A 26,650-nucleotide genomic window follows, 5' to 3' on the forward strand; every position below is an offset into this window, starting at 1 on the left:
AAGCTAAGGATTGTTTAATGATCAAACGTATGATGGCAAATAGACCTGGTTCCTAGATCTCAAAATGTTGTACAAGCTACACCGCTACCACCTCTTGTGCTAGGACCGCAGCCCCCACATCCAAGAGTCGCCCCTATGAACCAAGTGGGTTGCGAGCCATCTAATGCTTATGCAGATGGCTGTGAGGAGGAAATAGACACTAGTATTGCCTACGGACTTGATACATTGGAAGAGTGTCCTATATACTACATGGAAGATTGTTGGGGGCAAGTCAAGCCGGTTTATCAAGCTGCTGCTCTTGCATCCAGAGGTCAAAATATCAACACCCAGGCTAGGAGGCCACCTCTTCAATGCTACGAGTGTGGTGGACCACATCGGGCAGCGGAGTGCCCTATTAGGCTGCAAAAGAATGCTGCACAGATGCAAATGAATCAAGGGAGCACGTCTGCAATGCCAATACTCACATGTAATCGTTGTGGCATAGATCACTTGATTTCCCAATGCCCCTATAACCCAAATGCGCCTAAAATCACACCCCTAAATTTGGTCGAAATTGCTAGTGTGACATCGCCAATACCACCCGTCGCACCCGCTTATGCGATTACACGGTCCATGCTTCAAGGGCCAGGCCATATCCTCGAAGAGAGAGATACCGTGTCAGTTATCCAAGCAAATAAAAAGAAGACACGAAGGAAGAGGTCGCAGAATACGGGAAATTCAAAGCCAAGTTCCAAAACAAACATAGGAACAGGAGATGACCCCGTGTATATGAATGACCTCGAGGATGATTCAGATTCAGTCAAGACAATGGAGACTAGAACCAACACCACAAAGGGAAAGACCGACAAAGAAAACCGTAACATGGAACCAAATGAAAACCGAATAAGAGAAAACCATAAAGAGCCTCTGAAAACACCACAAGTGTTTCCAAATCCAATCCAAGACCCCCAAGATAAACCGCAGGGGCAAAAAGGGAAGAATCGTAACAAGAAGATTGGGACGTACCCAAACCCAGTAGACGAGATTGAGCAGGTGAAACATCTAAGAGGTTAAGTGGAGGAGACTCAAAGGAAACTAGAACCAGAACCCATGCATGTCAAAATTCATGACACCGTGTTTCCCACGCAAGTTCATCCACCCCACATGAACCATAGACCGTTAGCCATATCTAGTATCATCCAAGAAGGGAGTGAGGATGGGACATCAGAAAGTGAGCATACACCCTTCTTGTTGGAAAGGATGTTTAACGAAGGAATACCTGATCCCATTGAGGAATATGAGATTCCATCCTCACCAGTTCCTAGTCAAGGACCTACACCCTGCAAAATGCCAATGAATGTTGCCAAACTAGTGGACTTCATGTCTTCTGAGGTCCGAACCACGATCATAGCAAAGCTGTATGGAGATCCTGAGTTATTCCTTGCACTTCGAGCATTCCTTAACGGAGAGCTACGAACGGGATTACCGCAATTTGCGCAACCAAATAGGCCTGACTCGATTATGATTGATGAGGAAAATCATGTGCAATCACTTGACTTAGATGGACACGAGTCTGTGATCGAGGTACCCATTAACGAATTAGGGCAGTATTTTGAAGGCGACGAGTCTAATGCGACCCTACCCATCACTACCAAGGGATTAACTATTAAGGTAATTCTTGATGGTGGTGCGGGAGTTAGCATCGTTACAAAATATTGTTGGGAATCCATGGGAAAACCCCGCCTCAGTGTTACTAACATTGTGGTAAAGATGGCAAATGGTACCATAGCCAAACCTATGGGGATGCTCAAGAATCTTAAGATCAAAGTTCTAGGACACAAGGTACGACATACGTTCATTGTAATGGATTTCTCTAAACACCTTATGTCATATGAAATGATTTTAGGACGACCATTCATGAGGGAAGCACAAATGGTTCATGATTGGTCTAAAAATCATGTCTATTTGCAATTCCAAGACTCTGTCCTTAGAGTGGATTTGGTGACTGGTAAGGTACACCCCTTAGGGAGTAAAACCATTATTGATCATCGCTCTCACACCACAGTTCACTCGGCCCCACTACAATATTGTTACACTTGTAAGAAGGATACAGACATTGGCCAAGATTCTCCTTACATGGATGTGTTACCGGGTATGACGGAATCAGACAACGTAGACTGGGTACACCTAGCTGCAACCATAGATACCTGGGGAAATAGAGGAACCACTTGGGTCACACAAGAGGGGGAAGAGGTACCACAAATTGCACCTCTGAACATGATAAGTGCCATACATGCATCTTCTAAGGGCAAGGCAATTGTGGACCAATCTGACAGTGACACCAATAGCTCAATAGAAGACTTTAACCAACACGACTCAGACACTGACTTCCAGAGTGAAACGGATTCTGAATCTCATGAATTAAAGAGTGGAGCAAGTTCAGAGTCAAAACATTCGGAAGGACCGAGCACATCAACCCATGATAGCTCCTCCGAGAGTGAAGAGGACACCAACGAGGACTCCTTTAGTGAGCCAGATCTAAATGCAAATCAAAAGCAGGTCTCAAATAAGAAAAAGAAAAACTTTAAGAGGCGTCGATATCGAGCCAATGTACGTGCTAGGATAAAAAAGAAGAGATCCTCAGTAGAATGGCTCAGTTATATAGGAGCATGTGAAGCTCATCGAAAATTGGTAGACGATTGGGGTGAATATCTCCAAAATGTTATGTGGTGTAGACCACGACCCCATGACATAGCCCAATTAGAGATCATAGACAAGCCAAAGTTGAGCCGCGCTGCAAGGAGGTGTCAAAACCAAGAGTTAGCTCGACAACACAAGAAAGCATAAATAGAAGCACAGACCAAAGCACAACCAGAATCCATAGACTTGCATCCTGCACCAGAACACTTCAAATCTTACACCACAGGGGAAGCAAAGGTTGTGTACACAAAAGCCCAAAGAATACCTATCGATGGGAATAATGGAATCTATGATGGTCCGGCGATAGTTAAAGAAATAGAATTAGCCGACCCCGGTGAAGAATCAAAACCTATTTTTATTGCCCAAGACCTCACAGAAGTTGAAGAGGCGGTCCTCAAAGAGCTTCTCAAGGAATTCAAGGACGTATTCGCTTGGACATACCATGATATGAAAGGTGTTCCACCTTCTGTGGTCCAACATACAATCCCTATGATTAGCACTGCGAAGCCCGTACAACAAAGACCCTACCCGATGAATCCTAAGTACGCAAAGATCATTCAAGAAGAACTAGAAAATCTTATCAAATGTGGGTTCATATATCCTATTGAACACTCTGAATGGGTGTCTCCAATAGTTATCGTGCCAAAAAAGAATGGGAAACTCAGGGTGTGCGTGGACCTCAAAAAGGTTAATGCAGCTACTAGAAGAGACCATTACCCCCTACCATACTCCGAACATGTACTCGAAAGAGTTGCAGGCAAGGAAGCTTATAGCTTTCTAGATGGGTACTCAGGCTACAACCAAATCACGATAGCGCTAGAGGACCAAGCTAAAACTGCCTTCATCACGGAATTTGGCGTGTTTGCATTTCGTGTGATGGCTTTTGGCTTAACAAATGCCCCTGCTACATTTCAATGACTAATAAACACTGATTTTAAAGAATATTTGAGAGAGTTTTGTGAAGCTTTCTTAGACGACCTTTGTGTTTACTCTTCTTGGAAAGAACATCTATCATGTTTGCGGAAGGTGTTTGAAAAGTGTAGGTTATATCAGATCTCATTGAACCCGTTCTAATGCCAATTTTGGGTCAAGCATGGAGTTATTTTAGGGCATATAGTATCTAAGAATGGTATCTCAACCGATGAGAGCAAAATTAAAGTGATTCTAGAGTTACCACCACCAACCAATTACAAGGGAGTTCAAAGGTTCATGGGACACGTGGGTTATTATCGACGGTTTATTTTATTTTTCGCTGAGATAGCACGTCCTTTGTACAAGCTTCTCATTGAATTTAAATGGACCGAAGAGTGTGACCAGGCCTATGAACAATTGAAGAAAACACTAGCAAGTGCTCCGATTTTAAGGACACCTAGCTGGGATGTCATTTTCCATGTGCACATTGATGCATCAAACTTTGCTATTGGGTGTGTTCTCACTCAACCAGGAGAACATAAATTGGACTATACCATTAGCTTTGCAAGCTGTCAATTGAACGATGCTGAAAGGAACTACACCACTACAGAGCGAGAAGGTTTAGCAATGGTTTATGCACTAAAGAAATTTCGCTACTACCTTCTGGCAAACAAGTTTGTATTTTATGTGGATCATCAAGCGTTGCTGTATCTGGTAAACAAGCCATGCTCCACAGGAAGAATCACACGATGGTTGTTAATTTTTCTGGAGTTTGATTTCATGATTGTAGTGAGACCCGGTAAAAGGCACGTCATGGCTGATCATTTGTCTCGCATACCCAATGGTGAAGCCCCTACAGGAGTTGATGATGAATTACCCGATACTTCCCTAGTCATAGTTGAGACTATGCCTGAATGGAGTGAGAACAGTGTTAACTTTTTAGTTAATGGTTTTCCACCCAAGGAACTTCGTAAGGATATCGCTCGAAGGCTAGTAAAAGAATGTGAACCCTATTGTTTGATTTCCGGAACTCTGTATAGACTACGCAAGGACGATATTCTTAGGCGTTGTGTCCGCGAGGATGAATATTTGTATATCTTGCAAGAAGCACATATGGGCATAGCAGGAGGACATTTTTTAGGAGACCTGACTGCTAGAAAGGTGCTGCAATCAGGCTATTGGTGGCCAACTTTATTTAAGCATGCATCACTTTTTACAAAAGGGTGTGATGAGTGCCAACGTTACAAGACCACACAGCGCAAAGACAGAATGCCCTTACATCCTATTCAAGTAACCCAACCATTTGAAAAATGGGGCTTAGACTTTGTAGGTCCAATTAGTCCCGCAGCTCGCAACACTCAATCTCGATATATTCTAGTTGCTACGGACTATGTAACAAAGTGGGCTGAAGCTAAGGCTTCACAAAAAGCTAACGCGAGGACAACAACTAAGTTTCTTTTTAAGAACATTATCACAAGATTTGGTTGCCCTTTTGAAATTGTTAGTGATAATGGTACCCATTTTATAAATGAGGTAATAAGAGAGCTTACCAGGACCTTTATGATATCCCACCATAAGTCTACACCTTATTACCCGCAAGCTAATGTACAAGCCGAGAGCACCAACAAGACTCTAATCTCTATTTTAACCAAGACGGTAGGAGCTCATCGCACTGATTGGGATTTGAAGTTGACATCTGCTCTATGGGCTTATCGTACTGCTTATAAAGTGGCTATTGATTGTACGCCATTCAAAATGGTATACGGCCAAGAAGCGGTTATGCCTTGGGAGTTTGTCATTCCTAGTCTTAGGGTAGCTTCGCAAGAAGGATGGAATGGTAACCCCTTAACCGAACGTTTGTATATCTTAGAAAAACTAGACGAAGAGAGACAGTTGGCTGTGCAAAATGCTCTTGTGGAAAAGGATAGGAGAAAGAAGTGGTTTGATCGCCATGTGAAGGATAAGGACATCAAAGTTGGTGATAAAGTCCTTATGTATGGAGTACGTAAAGAGAAGAAAAAGTTGAAATATGCTGGTAAAGGACCATATAGAGTATGTGAAATTACCCCACAAGGTACCCTTCATGTAGAAACTCTTGATGGAGTTGAAACCATTGGATTCCTCAATGGGAGTAAATTCAAAAGATATTATGATCCTTTAAGCCAAGAAGAACTACGGGCCATTCATCAAAAGAAGGCCGCCAAAGCACAAACCGAGTTAAACAAGATACAAGCTCAAGCTGAGGCTAAGGAGCGACAACAACGTATAAGACAAAAACGAGAGGCTAACCTTGGAGTCACAAATGCATTCCACGTGGAAATCGAAGAGGATGGGTTGGACTCTGACACACCTCTACGATACCCTATTGAGTTAAATAGTGCCTATGGAAAAGTGCTATATAACGCCTTATTGGACACGGGTGCTAAATATAATCTGCTATCCTATGGGGTGTGGTGTCAGTTAGGGAAGCCACCTCTATCTGAGAGTATTATCCAAGTCAAGGGTGTCAACAAGAAAAAAACTACGGTTTTTGGAATCTGGCACACTTCTGTCAGTTATGACAATGTAATTGTAGCTCAAGACTTTTTGGTCATGCCTACTGGAACTATGGAGGGTAATATAAACCTAGGACGCACGTGGATGATAGCCACCAAATGCACTATTGATTGGGGGACTGGGGGTGTTACAACGCAAAAACCAACTCTTAGCCCTACCACTCAAGACATAGTCCCTGAGATATTGCCTAAGGAAATAAAACCCAAGACATTGCATGTCCAGGAGGTTGAACCATACGTCCCCATAGCCCAACTCTCTAGAGCTTCAACTGATGTAGTTGAAAGAAAGCTTGAGACACACAAGAACCATCCTAATATAACAGAGAAAACATACAAGTGGGTCCCTAAAGCTTCTGTAGTGAGCATGGTTGATGCAAAAAAACGGAAACCTCGTAAGAACCGTCCCACTCACTCCAAGAAATGTAAAGAAACGTTGCGTTGGATTCCTAAACGACTATTGGAAGCCCAAGGATACTATGAAGGAAATGATCAAATCTGGGTGCCCAAACGTAAAGTGTACTCTTACCTGTCACCTGGCCCATGTAAACCCAATCCTGTGGCTCCAAAACAAATTGAAAATCGTGGAAAGGAAAAAATCATGGAATGTTACACACCCGCTCTAGAGCTAGTTTGGGTACCAAAGAAAGAACGATTTGTTCCACCTAGCTCAGGAACAGGGAAATCAAATGAAGCTTCTTGCTCTTCATGTAGTTCCTATACGCAAATAGAAGCTTCAACACAACCTCCACCTACCACTGTACATATCCATACAAGCACGAAAGAGTTTGCACCTCCCGGGGTAAGTTCACCACCTACAACAATGTTGCAAATAAAATCATGGGAGAGTACCTTACCACCCTTGCAACTAGATGAAACGCATAGGGCGGTCGAAAACTATTGGTTAAAACCTTCACCCATAACAACTTGGAACAATTGGTTTCAAAAGGTGACGACCTCATTCCAAAAGGTATGATCTACCCAAGGAAGGGGGGAGTGTTTGCTAACATCAATCATTCACTCGCTCCCCTCTCAACCTTCCTCCCTGACCTCTCAATTCCAATCTTAGGGAATGTATATATATAGCCTTATACTCACAAAAAACAAAAATAGTAAAGAGCAAGAGCGACTAGCAATGAGAGAGCACCCTATCAGATCTTACATATAAGTCCAAATTCATCGTGTCAATTCAAGAAACACACAAAAACAACTCTTATGTTTTAAAAGCCTAACGAAATCTATCTGTATTGTCAGAAATGACTACTTCACCAGAGGCATGCACTTCTATTTTTGATGAAAGGTACCCTTTGTCTTTTCCTCAAGTGTTCTATGTATGCTACCCTATACTTTCTTGCGAATGGGATCTGATAGAGAGCCTTGCATGTGAGAGAAATTTTGAGGAGTTAGAATGGCTGATACGTCTATGGCTAACTAGTGATCCCTACCCAGTAACAAATGTGTCTCCAGTGGCACATGTTTATTCTTTCGCACAAGATGAGTATCCCCGCATCGCGAGGTTCTTGATTAGCATGCTTGCACAAGAGGATGATGAAGAGGAACTAATAGAGACCGAGGAAGACTATGGCCTCGATGAGGATAGAGGCCTAGCCTTAGGGTGGCCACCCGGTTTATATAATATCCTCTTTCCTTGATTCTAAAAGGGGTGACAGATAGGTAGGTTAGGGGTCTAGATTGTGTTTTGAGTTTGTTTTTCAGGAGTTTTAATTTTTCACACTGACATGCCTCCTAGAGGTATAGTGCCTGTTTTTGGATGTGTTAGGTAGGACTTATATGGATCTCCATCCACATGGCTGAGGACATCTGCTTCAACGAAATGAGCCACTCCATACCTCCAGGTGTACTACTTTCCATGATTCATGTTGGTGGACATGTGTAATTGCTAATAATGATTTTTCATGCTTTGTTTGAGTGCAATAGTTATGATTGTTATCTGCCATTATAGATGTATAAATTTGTCTTTGCTTAAGTTGATTGAACTCCAGTTTAATCTTATGGATGAGCCTGGAGATTAGGAGACCGTGACTTTAGGTTAACTCATTTACTTGACCACTGGGCCTAGCTAATAAAATTATCCGAGTATTTGAGACCTTAGGAATGTTTTAGGCAGAGAAAGGCTTGCTCACTTAAACAACAAAAAACACTAGTGCGAATACCAAGGAAATGGAAGCAAAAAAAAAAACGACATAAGTGCCACAAATGAAAAATCTTACGTTGGAAGAGAAATCCTGGCTTGAATTGGTACTTCACTCACATGTATTGTCTATGGTACTAGAGCCCTAGAGGTTCCCAGTGTGGGCGCTTTTCCTTGAGAAGCAAAAAACCCCGGACATACAAAATAAGCACACACGTCACATGATTGTGACCCAAAGTAAAAAAGTATTAAAAAAAAATAAAAATAAAAAAATAATAATAAAATAAAGAAAAATTAAAAGACTTCCATTGAGCTTACAGTTAACATTTCAAGCTTTTGTTTGCAGTTGTGAGAGCGAGTTGGATAATCAAAGCTGAAAAGCATAATTAGGGAATCTTGCATTTAGATAATCTTCTTAGCTTAGCTAGTACTAGAGTAGTTGTTTTAACCTTAGTCATAACTAACTAATTGATAGACTCACCCATAAGCTCAAAACTCTTGATTAATTAATTTACTCAAAGTGCAATTTATTTGTCCTTAATGGCAGTCTAACATTTCATAAATCTTGCATTTACTCATTTCCACATGTACTTTACATTCCCCTCATGATTTATGGCAATATAATTCCGCTTGCTAAAACAGTGACTTTGCCTTGCAGATTCAAATCTAGATGCTCTACAACATGGACATACCAAGCTTCAACTCAATAGCTTCCGAGGATGGAATCTACATCAGGAAGGGGGGCAATGTTAACCCTCGTGGCTCACGGACACCCTATCGCCTACGACGGACACCGTAACCGTATTATTTATTTAAGTAGAATCAGGCACCGGGCCTGTCGGTCCAATAGGGAAAGGTAGAGTGATCGCCGATGAGAGGCGCACTCTAACACGAACATGCTAGGGTTAGTTGGCTAAGCATGGGCGCCCAAGTGTGAATGGGGTGAGCTCACATAAAAGCCAATTAAACCTAAAATTGAGTCATTCTCTCATTGTGCAATAGAAGCTGCTCTTGCTCCATCTCCACCTTCTCCTTCACCATCTCCTTGTGTGTGTGCGTGTGAGAGAGAGAGAGAGAGTGTGAGAGTGTGTGTGCGATCGAGCGTTGCGGCGGCACGACGGCGGTGAGGCGGTTGAGCGCGGCATAGCGGCGTCTCCCTCTTCTTCGCGGCGCGGGAATCCTTCATTCGCAACTACGGAGGAAGGTGAGTGACACACCGTTCTTCCTTGTGAGCTTGTTTGTTGTATGACTGTGTGCTAGGAGCCTTTGTGGCTCGCACACGACGCATAGCAAGTCCCTAGCCTTGACAAGAGACTTAAGATTTATACGCTCAAAAGTGTAGCCTACGACATGTCCTGCTGCGGTATCGAACCACCCATGGCCCACGATGTAAAATACATCTACCAATCACTGGAGGAAGACATCCTAACACAAAAACACGTAGGAACCAAGCATCGAGACTAAGATTTTGAGCAAACATAGCATTAATTGGACGGGTTCTGCCAAACTCTGCAATGGTGACACGTGTTCTGAATCCTCTCTGAATAGCAACTTGAATGTAGCACAGCAAGCTCGGATCATATGAAGCATGATATATACCCACCATCAAGAATTCTGGGTAATATTGTGATCTATAGCCAAACAAAAAGCTATTAATATCGATAGATATTTTGATACACAAAAGCTATTACTTTACGATATCAACATCGTTGAAAGGACACCCTTTCAACAACGTTTCCATTAAAGATTCCTCAAAGATTTTGTAAAGATTCCACATGAAGATGGTGATGAAGTAATGAAGATGAAGATGGATGCTCCAACATGAAGATACGAGTTGGACGTCATCGAATATCCCGTTATTATTATTTTGAGCCATTACGGCCACTTTTGTAATGTTTACGAGAGCCTCATATTTTAAATCGGCACTTGTATTTTGGCCGCAGATGCTTGTATAATGAGTAAAGCCAACTCAGTTTCTTGTAATTAAGCTCTGTAGAAGCCTAGGGACAATTCAGGTCATTTGGCTGGACATTAGATTTGAAGGCTTGGTATATAAGCTGAAACCTAAGACTTTGTAAAGGACGCATTACGTTATCTCAAATAATATACAGTCGTCGGTTCTACAGCACAGAGTAGTGAGCTTCACGCATACACACCGTCGTGCACACTAATCACATTGCAGATATGAGAGTAGGAGCGTGTTAGCATAGAGGAGCTCTCCGCGTCGACACAAGCAATGCAAGCCGAGGACCACATCGCGAGCCCCCCTGTTACGAGCTATATTTGGTCGTAAGTACCTCAAACGACATCCGTTCTGAATGATCAAGTAGTCGTTAGAATCAGGGCGAGAAGCTCTTCGTGTTGATGTCTTTGTAGATCAATTTCGGACACTTTGGAAATTGTTGTTTTGAGTCTATCGCAACAACGATTAGAGATCTTACAGTTATGGTTTTCAGGGTTTAGGTGTTTGGCCATATAGGATATGTCCTTGTGAGTCTTGCCCTCCGATTTCAAGTCATTCTGATATGATTTGAGACTGTTTCGAGCTTGTAGTGTTTCGTAGGATACATTGTCTGTTTCTTTGCTTTATGGTAGTGTTGTGGTAGGATTAGTGACTGTAGAGTGTTGTTAGTGTTTAGCTCAGGGTTAACAACCCAGGGATTGCCTCCATGCCCTAGTCAAGTCAGCTACGTCCTCGGATTGACAGTTTGTTGGTCTGTGTTCTCGCTGTGCTCCATCGTCCGTCGTGGCGTACCCGCTAACATTGGCGCCGCTGCTGCCGGGGACGAAGCGCCTAAACTAGCGTAGACTGCATCACTCGTGTTTGATAGTATAGCGTTTCTCTAGAGTTTTCTGGAGTGTTGTCACCATTTTCCTTCTTAGTGGGAAGTCAGAGAGCGGATCTCTTGACTGAGGGATAGCCAGGGAGCCTACGTCTCGCCGAGGTGGTCCACCATGTGGTTGAGGTATGGTTATATTATTTTGTTGTGTGTTTACATTAATTTTTATGGTTTGTGTGTTTGGTTGTGACTTATGGTTGTGAAGAACTTGAAAGAGAAAAAAAAATGCAAAGAAAAACGCAAAAGGTAAGCAGGAGGCTGTGTGCTTGCCAGAAAGCAAAAACAACCATTCAACCATCCAAAGTAGGACTTTAGGTAGTCTAGGACATCTGATGTTGATCTAGAGCAATTTTGACATGAAAACGTGCTTGAAAACACAAAAGGCGGAATTGTGTTGATTATGGTAAAAGTGCTCTAAAATGGTCGTTTGAAAGCCGATTTGAGTGCTTGTTTTCGCATTGGAGACCTTAAGGTAAGGGGCAAACATAGATTTGGTCCAATCCAAAAAACCAAAAAAAAAACTCCAAAAAACCAACAAAAACAAAAATATGAAACCAAATCTGTAATTTTTTTTAAAAAAAGGTTTTGCATATGACCTTTTTTTGCATATGCTCTAGAGCTTGTATGTGAAATTTCAAAGCATTTGCATCAGTGCTTGAGCATCTAAGTGGGAGTTTGCTTTTTCTGAGTGTAAGGAAGTGAATTGTGAAATGCATGAATCCAAAGGAAAAGAAGTCCAAATTGAATGAAACTTTGGGGATAGGCTTCTAAGGGCATTGGGAACCAAACTGTCCAAAAACAGAGAAAAAAATCACTTCCCAATGGCTCTCTGCCTAGTCTATCGTGATAGACTGATGAATTGAAGATAGACTCACAATCAGGCAAAACCCCTCATACCACAGGTAAAACACATCAATACAAGGCTGCTCCAAAAAAATTGAGTGTACTTGGACACCTGCTTGACCACTAAACCTCACGTCTGGTGTTTTGAGTCAGACTTCAGAGACAAATTGGGTAAAGGGGCTTGACCAAATTTCCAAACCTTATGAAACTTGGTATACATGATCTACAGAAGGTAGGGAACACATCTGTGAAGAGAAAATTTGAAAAAAGTGTCATTTTGGCATACTTGGTGAGTCTATCGCGATAGACTAAGAACCGAGTGATAGAAACAAAATTTTACAAAAACCTCTGTGGCATAGCTTGGAAAGGTGCTATCAAGGACACATAAAAATTTTGAAGTCATTTAGACATCAGAAAGTGGGTCTAAGACCATTTGAGAGGATTCAGCTTGTAGAAAACACCAGATCTGGTCTAACTGACAAAGTAAAAGTCCAAACCACTTGAAAATTGGTAAGAGGACTAAGGAGAGGTGTTGGAACACAGTGGTATAGTCAAAGTTCAAGTTTGACCTATAAAAGGGGTACTTGCTGAGTCTATCGCGATAGACTCAAAGCAGGGCCAAAGAAATTGAAAATTTCAAAACCCTCTGGAGCATAGCTTGTTTAGCCTCTCAGGAGGTTACACACAAAATTTGGTGGATTTTGGACATTGGGAAGTCATCCTAAGTCTATTTTCTAGTGATCAGATAGACTCAGAATTCTAGAGTTGGAGTTAGAGACCTAAGAAAAAATCCAAAACAAGTGGAAATTGGTGAGCAAGGTGTACAGAGCATAGGGAACACAGTGGTAAAGAGAAATTTGGAAAATTTTCAAAACTGAAGAATCTGCTGAGTCTATCGCGATAGACTGGGGCTTTTTCACAAAAACAACATTTTTTTGAAAACTGGCCTTAGGGCCTTGTTCTACATGTTGTTGTGAGCCTATGGTTAAATTTTGAGTAAATTTGGAGTATTGTAAGTGCATCTAAGTGGATTACTTCACAAGATCAGAAAAGAAGTTGTTGTTTGATGCAAGTTACAAAGGAAAAATATTCCAAATTGGTTGAAACTTGGTGAGTAGTATCTCAAGAGAAGGGGGAACTCAAATCTGTGAAAACAGTTGAAAAACTATATCCCAGTAACACTCTGGTGAGTCTATCGCGATAGACTCAAGAATTCACTGTAGAAAAATCAAAATTCAAATCTGACTTCATATTTGGGTTCAGAAGGCCCATTATACCCTGTACACAAAGTTTGAGTGCATTTGGACATCTGCAAGGGGTACTTGGTGAGCGTATCGCGATAGACAAGTCATGAAAAAAAATTTGAGAATTTTTTTTGAAACCAAGTATACCACTGGGTTTATCATTGCCTAAGGAGTGCACACACCAATTTTGGGCTCAAAATGACCACTTGCAAAAACATCAGATAGTGCAACTTTCCAAACTACATCTCACTGTTTTGGTCATAACTTTCACAAACGGACTCCGATTCCAAAACTTTTTTTATCAAAACGTAGCTTGAGAGCAGCACTACAAATCTTAGAGTAAATTGACCAAAATGGTTGCCAACGCTGTTTAAGGCCTCAAAATGCATCCGGAAGTCAGGGGTGTCTAAAACCGACAATTTGAGAGAATTGTGAGAAAATGCTCACGGTTTTGGACATAGTTTTGGATTTTCCCTGACCAAAACACTTGAACACACTGAGAAAGGTATTACTACAGCAAGGTAGAGCTGTTAAGCCTAGAAGTCATGTCTACATCAGACTCAGACTCAGCTTATACAAGCACATGGATTGCAGGGATAGATGAGCACCCACCCAGAATAGATCTTCCAAACCTACAGTACATAAGACCAATTCTGTGGAGAGAGTTTGGACGTATAACCATGAAAGTGAAGGACTATATAGGTATATTAATGGAAATCAATTCAAACTTTACGGTTGCTTAGAGCCTTACCTAGATGAGCTGACAGAATACAAGCTCTTATATGTCTATACATACGAGGTCGACCAACAATGGACATCTTTATTTGTTGACAAGTATGGACGAGAATATAGAGCTGTAGAAAGCACAAATCCACGAACCAAATTAGAGATGAGTGGATATTTGGTCAATGAAGGACCTCCGATACATCCACAAAACACAGGAACCTCTAAGAGAATTCCAAAGAGGGGACCACCACCTGGATTTCCTCCTAGAGCGATAACGAGAGATGAAACGATACCAGAGAGGAGTATGGTTCCATACTTTGCACCCCAAAGTATAAGACCATCTCAGCTAAGAAAATGGGTAAATAGAAAGTACAATGGCATAGGAGACCCATACGCCCATGTCTCAGATTTCAAGCAAGTCCTACGAGCAGAACGAGTGGAGTACTTCCACATGCAGTATGAGGGTTTTGGACTTACATTGGAGGACAATGCACAAGCATGGTTTGAACTATTGAACCGAAGAGATTTCACAACCATTGAGAAAATTTTGGATGAATTTGTTCAAGAATTCACCAAGAGGGGCATAAAACATAACACCCTTCCTAAGATTCAGGAATTTAAACAAGGCGAAACAGAAACATTGCGACATGCAATACTGCGTTTCAAGCAATATGTTGCTAGATGTCCTACCCAAGAGTTACCCACGCCAGAACGTCAGATCCTATGCTTCATCAGAGGACTTAGGAATGAGAATCTCCAAAAGGACCTATACATGAAAAGATACCAAACCTTGGAAGAGGTGACCAAAGTGGCGGTTGACCTAGTTGACAATTGCGAATTCTATGACGATGGTCAGAAGAAGATGAATGATGCGAGTGAGAAAAAGAAAACCGTTGATCTTGAGGATCAAAGAGGGAATCTAGGACAAAACCAAGTAAATGTTGAGGAGCAAATCAGAGAGAATGTGATGCAACGCATCAACCACTCTGACAGAGTACCAGCCTATAGAATTCCTCAACAACGAAGGTGCATGACATGTGGAGGGGACCATCCGACGCAACATTGTCCTGACTATAGAACTAAGACTCCACTAGGGTTTGAGCATGTTATGTCTCAACCACCTAGATATCATCCTATAGTGGAACAAGTGTTCTTAACTGAAAGACCCATAGCTGCTAGAAATGCATATGTGAGTCATGAGCTTCAAATAGAAAGAAATGCATATGTGAGTCATGAGCTTCAAATAGAAAGAAATGTGGTAGATCAGAGGCCACTTCAACGTCAATATCAAGTATTGACACAACCAATACGTCCATGTGACAGATGTGGTAGTAGTGATCACTTGATTAAGGATTGTCCACACCATGATATCATGATAAATGTATATTGTAATGAGTGTGCAGTCACACATGATTTTGGATTGTCCTAAGAATCCAAGAAAGAAAGGTAGAATGCAACCACATGTTACCTTTCCTTCTACCATCAAATTAGAGAAAGAACGAGCTGCAACAAAAGGAGAGACGACAACAACAACAAAGCAAGAAACAATTGCAAAAGAACATGTGCTTAAACAACAAGAAGATGAAAGTAAGAAAGTTTCTCCAGTAAACGTTGTCACAAGAGCACAAGAAAAAGTGCAAGAGCAGAAGCCTACAGATGGAGAGACTAGTAAGAGTTCCAAAAGCCGTAGAAACTCTAGACGATCAAGAAGGACTAGAATGAAAGCAAGACTAGAAAGGGAGAAAGGAGAAGAAAAGGCTGTTACAGCTGAGTTGGAAACAACTCAAGAGCAACAGACACAACAAAGGGAAGTTGAAACCCTTAAACCAGCTGAAGCACCCAAGAGTGCTAGTTTAGGAGGATCTGTCCTAGTGGACAAAGTGAATGAGCCTTTAGACGCAATTTTACAGGCTTATGATGCTAGATTGGCAAATAGACAGAACTTAGAACAAAGATGGATGACCCATCCTTATCCTGAACTAGAGAAGCAGAGGCTAGAAATGTGTAAGCAGCTCATTAAAACTGCTCAAGCATTGCTAGAACCACCTCCACCAGAATTGAAGGATAGGATAGTCACCCCAGTGCACAAAGATGAGAGCATTAAAGTAGACGATTTGCCTAGAGAAGAGGTGGATCATAGGGAAGAACCACTGCCAAGGTCGCAAGACTCAAGGGTAGTCCAAAATACAACAGATGAATCAATGAGGGATTTCCCACCCTATGTTCCTATAGTTGAGGAACAGTGGCCAGAGGAGTTATAGAAGGCTGTCCGAGATGCCCAAAAAAGAGAAGAGGATGCTGTACCAGCACCATTTCCTGAAATCACATTAGATAGACCACAAATGAGTGTTGATGTGAGGTCATATTATGGTGATGTAGGATCGATAGCCTCCGAAGATAGTAGACCTGCATCGTTAAGAACTTTGCCACAATACATAGGAGATTTTGAGGCAAAGTCTGAGATTGTGAGAGTTCCATCACAGAGGCTAGGGGGGACAAAAGAATTGGACACAAAAATTTTGACTGACCTGCTATCCAAAAAATTGGGATCAAAAGCCCGTTAAGGTTCCTGGAAAAAGAGCTAGATGAGATCGAGAAGCCTAGATCAAATGTAAGACCGGTACCTCTGAACAAAGTAGGAGAGTACTGTGAAGGAGACGATGGTAATGTCACTTTGCATGTCGAGTACAATGGGATTGAAACGAGAGCTATACTTGACAGCGGAGCAAGAATTTCCATAGCAACAAAACGAATATGGGAGAAATGGGGTAGGCCCGCCTTTAGAACAACCAGAATAAAATTACAGTTAGCTAATGGGCATGTGGAAAGACCCATGGGATTGCTAGAAGCGATAGTGGTGTCTTCTTGTGGTATAGAGTATGCACATACTTTTGCCATAGTTGACTTTGGCAAGAAAAATAACAATGAAATCATCCGTGGAAGACCATTCATGAGGCAACTCAAGATGGTACAAGATTGGGGTTATGATTATCTATACTTGAGACATGCTAAAACCACAACACGTGTAAATATGAGAAATCATAGTTACCAAGATGTAACTAGAACGCCCGTGGAAGATTTTGATTGTGCAACACAAAGTGGATCAACAAACCGTCCGTGGATGGGCAAAAAGAAATAAATCTGGATGTGCGGAGCATCGGAGTGTAGTGACTTTGGGAGAAATGAGAATGCCTTAGAGAGGGTCTTAGAAGATGATGCTTACATAAGAGAACCTTTTTCGGAAGAGGAGTTAGAAATGAGAATGCCTTAGAGAGGGTCTTAGAAGATGATGCTTACATAAGAGTGGACTCAGATATTGGCTACTTTGGATTTCTGTGTTAATGAGACCACACCAACAAAATTTTGCGATGAGAATGGGTATGACATAGTCCCCTACTACATACTAAGGGTTATGGGTGAGACAGATGACGAATCTGAGTATGAGTTCGAAACGGGGTTATCAACTATGGAGATAGCACAAAACTAGATACCTAGCCTGAATACTAGTCATATAGAAATAGGTGCCCTTTGCGATCAGTGTGCGATAACACACTTGATTACAAACTGTCCAACTCGAATACATAGTACAAAGGAGGAGCCGCAAGTCAACGAAGCAAAGTTGCAGGAAGAAGGGCTAAGATCCAAAGAAGATGCTTCAGGTCCAGCGCCTACAAACGAGCAATATGAAGACTTGGAATCAATCAAAGAAGAGGTGCAACAAGTGACAGGAAGTTCAGACACTATTGGTGACATTTCAATAGCTGAAGTCGAGGAAGAAGAGCCTATGACTCTACAGGAACCAAATGCTGATTTTATCTCTCCAAAAGACATATCAGAGGAAATGGTGGTCAAGCAGGAGCTAGAACACACATATGAACTCAGAAGTGTGAACAATGAAGAAGAAGACGACAAGGAGTCCAGGCCAAAGATTGCTCAAGTCATTCAAGAAAACACAGGCAATCTAGTACCAAAGAAGATCAACTTTTTGCTAAGTGTACAAGATGGAGTCAAGATGAATTTTATGGCAGAAATTGATACAAATTCCACGACTAATGTCATGTCATATGGCATGTGGTTACTTCTAGGTAAGCCAAAGGTTTATGATATTCAATTAAAGGTAAATCTCTCACCCAAAGTAGATGTTATAAGTATGGGGATTGCAGAAGCTACTCTCCAACTACACTCACAGAATGTCAAAGAAAAATTCTTGGTGGTAGATTCTCGACAAATGGGAACACACTTGATTTTGTCCAAGCCATGGGCACAAGTCTTTGAAGACAAGCCTGAATCTTCAACAATGGTCATCACGACAAGCTATCAAGTGGCAACAGAGGTCAAGCCTACAACAGTTCAAAGATTCTTGGCTATTAAAAAAGGCAAAGCTAAAATAAGCCCACATTCTCTAGCCCAGCCAATGCAAGTGCAAGACAAAGCCTCTACATCAAAAGCCAAACCATCAACAAAACAATGGAAACCCAAGCAAAAAGTCTATCAACCAAAGTTTCCATCACCCGAAAGTCTCCAAAGGAAGTCAAAACAGGTCAACCAAGTGCTAGTATCCAAGGCACAGATTAAAGTTAATCATCCAATTTGGATACAATCACATGAACAACCTCAACAAGCAAAGGTAACAGGATGGATCACATCAAGCGCGTCAATTATTGCACAATGCTATAAGAAAGGAAATTCAGATGTTTGGGTCAACAATCCCAAGATGACAGCCTGGCGATATCCATCCCATGACAACCACTCAGTCAGGAATCAACAAAGCCGTCAACGTCAATCACATAACTCAACCAAGAGAAAGGATAGGTACAAAAAGCAAAAGAGAAGGTCTTCCACTGGACAAACCATACGACAAGTTTGGGTAATGAAATCAGAATTATACGAGACTACCCAACAAAGTCAAGTGAAGATCACCTCCAAGCAAGTCCAAAGATTCATTCCAGTTGAGTTACTCGAAGCACAAGGATTCTATGAGGGTAACTTTCAAATTTGGTTACCTAAGGTAGTAGCTTATCAAGGAATCACCAAGGAAAAGCAAGAAACATCAAGAAATGAAGAGCAGCCACCTGCTACACCCAAGAGTACTACAACCTATAGATGGATCCCTCGTCAATTACTACAAGAGCAAGGATTTTACAAAAGTAACAACCATATTTGGAAGTTAAAGACAAGATACCATCAAGTCAAAGAAGAAACAAAGCAAGTGGCAAAGGAGATCACACCAGGCCCAAGAACAATGTGGGTTCCAAAATTTGCGATTGAGGCTCAACAACAAGAAATATACACAACTCCTTTACAGCCTCTTAACAACAAAAAGAAAGCAACGATAAATGCGGAGGTCACAGTTTTGAAGAACACTATCTGGAAGAAGAAGACTTCATCAACCATTGCTTCAACATCAATACCTGTCTCATCAAGCGACCACAATTTGCTACCAAGGAATGAAGAGCAGATATATGCCAATGTATTGGACAACATGGCATCGCAAACAGAAACTAACGAGAAAAGCCTAAACATCAAAAGCATATGGAATTGGATTTCACGCCGTGATCAAGTAAGTCCAAGTCGCCATTAAAAATACATGGCATCAGAGTCTAGAGTCGCGGGCAGCTAAGCCACTAAATGAGCAAAGTGTCAGACCCAAGCTTCAAGTTAATATTTTTCTGTGATCTATGAGTTTAGCTAATAGGTATAAGCTCAAGCTGGAGAGTTGAGCATACCTAAAGTCATGTCGCTCATGCTGGAAAAGGTGAGCATAAGAGTCAAAGTCCATATAATATATAAGGTGGAGCAGGCGGAGTAGTCCAAAACAAAAACACTCACGCACTTGACACAGTGAGGAAGAGTGGAGAAACCTCGACAACAAAACCCCTTCTTGTGAGTAGTGAAAGCTTTTGAAGCACTCATGCTATATGTTTTGCTTGCTACACTAACTCCATGAAGAACCCATCAATACTCTTCTCTTGCACCGCATCTTGTTTAACATGCATAACTCTGTGCAAGCATATAGATGTCCCATCATTGGACATATGCATTAGGAACTTTTTTTTATTCCACCCATGCACTTACACAAACAAATGAGGATGACCAAGCGAAAACAGGTTTTATAAGCCTTTGCTCAACAGCAATGACTCTGACTTCAAGCTACTAACACTTATCCATGTATGTCAAGTCCATACTAGTAGCCATATAGCCATATGTACTTTAACTCAGCATAACTCTATAACATCAGAACCTAAGTACATATAGCCTCGCATTTAATTATGACTAAAGACATTTTTTCCCACTGGGTTTTTCCCTTTAGTCTTATCCAGGTATCCAAGACCTTCATTTTGTATATATGCTACATTTTACTTTTACTCTTTTATTTTTTATAACAACAAAAACAAGAAGAACCACGCTATCCCCACACTACTAATTGCAAATCTACAGACAAGTCAAAAGGGAGAGGCCAAAAAACAGCTTGACAAAGCTTCAAGTCAACTTACAGGTATGACTTCCAGATAACAACCACAGGAAAAACATACTAGAGATACAATGACAACGACCTGCTGCACCAACAAGTAGATACAACCTCATGCAATTCAAGATACAACAACCAATCGGAGGGGGAGAGTTCCAGGCTTCAGATACACTACAGGTACAACTTCAAGGCAGCTTTAACATCACGCAAAGCAGCCAACTACAGAAGAGGCTGCCACAACAACTTCAACCAACACCAAGATATCAAGAACTCGTCAAGGCCAGCAAAGACATAGGGTCTTTTCGGGGACGACAAGAATTTGGAGGGGGAGAGTGTTGAAAGGACACCCTTTCAAAAACGTTTCCATTAAAGATTCCTCAAAGATTTTGTAAAGATTCCACATGAAGATGGTGATGAAGTAATGAAGATGAAGATGGATGCTGCAACATGAAGATACGAGTTCAGGGACGTCATCAAATATCCCGTTATTATTATTTTGAGCCATTACGGCCACTTTTGCAATGTTTACGGGAGCCTCATATTTTAAATCGGCACTTGTATTTTGGCCGCAGATGCTTGTATAATGAGTAAAGCCAACTCAGTTTCTTGTAATTAAGCTCTGTAGAAGCCTAGGGACAATTCAGGTCATTATGCCGGACATTAGATTTGAAGGCTTGGTATATAAGCTGAAACCTAAGGCTTTGTAAAGGACACATTACGTTATCTCAAATAATATACAGTCGTGGGTTCTACAGCACAGAGTAGTGAGCTTCACGCACACACACCGTCGCACACACTAATCACATTGCAGATATGAGAGTAGGAGCGTGTTAGCATAGAGGAGCTCTCCGCGTCGACACAAGCAATGCAAGTCGAGGACCACATCGCACTGTCCGCCTGTTATGAGCTATATTTGGTCGTAAGTACCTCAAACGACATCCGTTCTGAATGATCGAGTAGTCGTTAGAATCAGGACGATAAGTTCTTCGTGTTGATGTCTTTGTAGATCAGTTTCGGACACTTTGGAAATTGTTGTTTTGAGTATATCGTGACAGCGATTAGAGATCTTACAGTTATGGTTTACAGGGTTTAGGTGTTTGGCCATATAGGATATGTCCTTGTGAGTCTTGCCCTCCGATTTCAAGTCATTCTGATATGATTTGAAACTGTTTCGAGCTTGTAGTGTTTCGTAGGATGCGTTGTCTGTTTCTTTGCTTTATGGTAGTGTTGTGGTAGGATTAGTGACTGTAGAGTCTTGTTCGTGTCTAGCTCAGGGTTGACAACCCAGAGATTGCCTCCATGCCCTAGTTGGGTCAGCTACGTCCTCGGATTGACAGTTTGTTGGTCTGTGTTCTCGTTGTGCTCCATCATCCATCACGGCATACTGCTAACAAACATCAACATTGTTACCTTGCTACATCCAAGTCCTCGAGTAGATGAATCACCTGCATGGTTGTGATTGGACCCCTCCATAATGGTGGATCTAATACATAATCGTTGACTGTGAGATTTAAATTCTTTAGATTATCGAAATGTCACAAACACACACATATAATATTTTACCTCGGACGTGTCGAGGTCGTCTCCCTAGTGTATAAGTCACAGAGGCGTTAGGATCCATCTTCATTAATATATATACATATACATAAAGGATTAGAAATTCATCAAAAAGCACATGAATCATAAATCTCTCAGCACCCCTAAATCTTAGTCAATTGTTTCAACGAATACACCATGTTTCATAAGAAGATATACTAAGCTTATAAATGACAAAGAAATAGTTGCGAGAGTCACCGTGATTTTTTATTCAATGAAACATATCCAACCATGTTAAACCCCATGGCAAGGGGGTGGCAGGGGGCAGGTCAATTGCAACACCTCTTTCTAGACAATGTTAGAAGTGTATGTTCTTTGATCTCCATGTCTACTAATGCTTGTTAAGTGACTATCACCAACCACAACCTTGATGGAAGAAGAGGATCTCACGCGAGACATTGCCACATATAGTTGACCATGGGTGAAAACAGGTGTTGGGAGATACAATCCAAGAACTCCCAATGTTTGGTCTTGCGCCTTGTTGATTGTCATCCCAAAAGCACAACGTAGGGGAAATTGGCGATGTCTCAAATCAAAAGGGAGACCTTCTCTAGATCCCATGAGAAAATCAATCCTTGGAATGAACACTGCATTTCCTGCATGTGACCTTGTAATGATTTCTGCTTCAATCACTTTGTTGTTGAATTGCTTACAAATCAAGTGTGTCCCATTACAAAGACCACTTCTTGGATCCAAATTGTGAAGCAACATAACTGGAGCATTCTGTTTCAATTGTAAAATATGCGGTGGAAAACCTCCCCCAAGATCTAAACCATTTACAAACTCACTTGTGAATAAAATGCTATCACAATTTGATTCACACACTAAGTCTGCACTGACATATTCCTTATAAGTACCAGGAAATTGCTGCAAGCCCAAATTGTTTATAGCATCCACCTCCTTGTTCGGTGGAGCCAAAATTGCTCTATCCTGGAAAAAGGTTGCATGGCAAGTCTGTGTTTCAAGGTCTCTATATATGCAAGCAACCAATGCTTGCAAATTAGTTTTGTGGTAGCATCATGCAGGCTGGCAAAGCCGCATTATCAAGTATGCCCCCATCACAAACATGGCCATTACCAATATCAAGTGTCCACTGCACAAAGTCTCTTTCAATAACATTACTAAAACAATTGACCACTCGCATATTCTGTGTTAGATACATGATTTTTGTACGTTGCCAAATGTATGAGTGGCACAAAGATGCATTGACAATGTCTTCTCTTCCCCTTTACGCACAACAGGTAATATCTGTGATCAGGAGAACCTTTCCACCAAACAACATGTCATTTTTCATGACATCTCTTAGTGTCTTATCAAGAGCCTCAAAAGCGTGTCTATGAGCCATGGGGGCTTCATCCCATATGATCAGTGAACTCATTCGCAACAGCTCAGCAAGCTGGCTGTTTACTTTAATGTTACATGTGGACTCAGAAGTTATATCAATAGGGATCTTGAATCTAGAGTGTGCAGTCCTTCCGTTGTCGAGAAGTTGTGCTGCAATCCCAGACGATGCACATGCCAAAGAAAATTTGGACTCTCCACGTATCCGAGAGAGAAATGCATTGTAGAGATAAGTCTTTCCTGTTCCACCTGGACCATCCAAGAAAAAAGCAGTCCCTCTGCTCATGCTAGCGGCTTGTAAAACCTGATTGTAAGCTTCCCTTTGCCCAACATTGAAAGATGATTCCATTCGAGCAGACAATACTCTTTGTTCCTCTCTGTTATACATGAACTCTTCAGCAAGCACTCCATGCTCACTCATAGTTTGCAGTGTGTGATCCACCTGGGGCATTCCAGAATAATCCGAGAGCCTCTTTCCCTAGTGTTGAAGCATTGTCTCTAAGTTTGATAAAGCTTGGTTTTGAGCCATGTGTTCACAGATATTCGCATCATTTGTGGGAACCCTCATATGATATACATGGTCCCTAGAAAGCTTCTTACAGAAGAACAATGCACCAGGATGTATTGGATCACAAAAAACCAAAATGACTACAAACAGTAGGTGCAATTGTTGCCCTGTTTGTTGAAAAGAAGCTTCTTCCAAACAAAGAAACCATTCATCATCAACTTGCAGTAATCCTCGTGCATTACATGTTTATTTAAATGTGTCATATACTTGTCCATTGAAGGTTCTAATGTCCTCAAAAGACTTACATCCTTTGCACATGTTGAGTAACATACGCAAATAGTACAAATCTCCAGCATTGGGAACAATGTGGTACATTCTTCCAATCATGTCACCAATTTGTCTTTGAATCCATGTTCTACTTGTTGGCTTCCAAACCCACTTTGTTGGGAAGTCTATGTACAACAAATTGTTGGCCTCTGGATATTGTTGATTTGCAACAAACCACTCAGTGAGCGTTGTCTTTTTGTTGACCTCTCCCTCCACCACACTCTATACAGTCGCTCTGTCGCTGAAGATGACTTGATTTTGATGAGGCAAGTAAACTTGGAGCCGTTGTATGTCAGGTTTCTCTTGATGAATATGAATCCCAAGTATACGCCAGATAGCCTCATATGCTAATACATATCGAGCATTAAGATAGTTTGTACCTTCATTTAGAAGCCCTTCACTTCTTGTAGAACAACAATGGCCCTGTCATGTCCCTTATACACATACTTGTAGAGATATTTCAAAGCAGATATAGTGGAGCAAACCTCCACATTGATATGTGCATTGTACCTTATTGACAAAAATGGATTGTATGGAACAATCCATTTATTACTCATTTGCACTTTATTACGAACAATGTAATTTCCATCATCCCTCCTCATGTACGTTGGGTATCCATCCCTAGCCACAGTAGTCGACGCACTGAAGCTTCGGGGATATTTAAACCTGCACTTTCCATCTTTCATACATGGAGCATTCTTATTCAAGTTTCCACACGGGCCATGCACATTACACCGACTGATAACATCATACAACTGTGGAAACATTACTTTATTAGGAATCTTTGCACACACAATCTTATCATAATGCAATGTCTCTGTTGGCTTATGCTCATATGAAAATATCAATAGAATGTGAGCATGAGGAAGGCCTCTCTTTTGGAACTCAATCACAGAAATGTGTCCAATGACCTTACCAAAAATAGTTCTCTTAATCAGCAATCCCATCAAATCCTTGAACTTATGGTAGAAAAAACGGGTCGTAAGATCAGGACCACGGTCATTGGATGTCTGTCCAGGCAGTAATGCATCCTGTATCTCCTTCCATCCAGGATTGCATGTGAATATAATGAAGAGATCAGGTTTTTCTCTCTTGCGTACAATTGCCATGGCATCCTGGTACAGCTGGTGCATATAGTGAGGGCCACCAACATACAAAGAAGGCAATACAACCCTTCTTCCAACATTAGCACCCAATAACAGTTCTCTATCATCCCTTGCTCCATCTCTTGCTCCAACCATATCTGTCAAGCCTTGATACACCTCACTGCGAAGTTCACTTTGATAATTACGAACCCACAAAAGCCTCAACTCCTCCATACAACTATATGCATCAACAATATATTGTTGCAGTAGCCTACCACCATGTAAAAGACATTGTGTTGTGTCATCTCTAATTTGCAATCTATACTTGTAGAAATATACTTTGTAGTTCCATTTACTCGCTCTCTTTTTACTTCCGCTCTGTTCACTTGGGGTATGTAAGGATTCCAACCTTCTTCACCATTTGGGAATAGCAACACATATAATAGAGGCATGTATGACCTATGGCAATTTGAGATTCTTTATAGACCACCACCCAAAAGATTCAACACAATATCACGATGGCCAATGTTGCTCTCTTCACCCGGACCAGGCATGATTGCAGCAACTTCCACACTTGTTGGAGCAACATATTGCCATCCATTTGTACGCTTCTCAGTAATGACCATCCTAATCTCCGGAATATTGGAAGTTTGGACCATTGTAGCAAACCCCCTAAAATCTTGAACATACGGATTTACTCGATGCATCATCGATTGCAAGCTTTCCAAAACATCTAGTTTGAGTTTTGAAACATGACTCATCCTGTTTTGCAACTCATTCTCAGTGTCAAAAAAATACAATTGAGCAAAGTGAGGGATTTGACCTGATCGCTCTTCTGGCATCAATGGACCAATGTTATGATAAATAGATCCATGCACCTTGAAGGTATAGATTCCTTTTCTTTGGCAGAGAGATTCATTTATATGAGCTCCCAAAGAAGAAAATGCCAACACACTATTGTATGCTCTGATATGTTTCAAGAATTTTCTACTTCTAGTATTGCCCCCGTGCATCAATTCCCTTAATTCTAAAGGAGGTTCACTTAATGGAGGCAAAGAAACATTTCCTGAGTTGCACCAAATCTTCCCCACAAATGTGAGAATGGTCTTTGCTTCTGTTTTCCAAGCTAAAGAACCACAAAAGGAACATGCAAAATCCAAGTTGCCTATGTTGTGAAGAATACACTTTTCATGAGAAAGAGACAACATAGAGATATGCATCAAGGAAGTGGTCTCAGAATTTAAGTAGGTGATAGATAGACAAAGTGTCTCAACTTTGGAGTAATCTCCCTCTCTGGAGACAATTAGAGGCTCCTCAGGAACATCTCCATTATTGGCTTCCAAATTGTCTTCCACTTCAATCCTTACATAACTTTG

At 41.3% G+C, this 26,650-nt stretch overlaps 2 protein-coding genes across 2 annotated transcripts; both read right to left on the bottom strand.

The window, feature by feature from the left end:
* Positions 1-22,301: 22,301 nt before the first annotated feature.
* LOC147432843 (uncharacterized) lies at positions 22,302-23,805 on the bottom strand. The gene is made up of 3 exons (XM_086491997.1): positions 23,278-23,805; positions 23,080-23,160; positions 22,302-22,943 (listed from the first exon to the last, which is right to left on the bottom strand). Exons 1-3 carry the CDS (start codon positions 23,803-23,805, stop codon positions 22,302-22,304), a joined length of 1,251 nt encoding a protein of 416 aa, XP_086348123.1.
* A 770-nt stretch (positions 23,806-24,575) lies between these two features.
* On the bottom strand, positions 24,576-25,508 carry LOC147432844 (uncharacterized). Its single transcript, XM_086491998.1, has one exon. It carries the CDS (start codon positions 25,506-25,508, stop codon positions 24,576-24,578), a length of 933 nt encoding a protein of 310 aa, XP_086348124.1.
* Positions 25,509-26,650: the final 1,142 nt, after the last annotated feature.

The sequence above is a fragment of the Adiantum capillus-veneris genome, chromosome 20 (assembly GCF_014529385.1).
Source record: "Adiantum capillus-veneris isolate H3 chromosome 20, ASM1452938v2, whole genome shotgun sequence".
Taxonomy (NCBI): Eukaryota; Viridiplantae; Streptophyta; class Polypodiopsida; order Polypodiales; family Pteridaceae; genus Adiantum; species Adiantum capillus-veneris.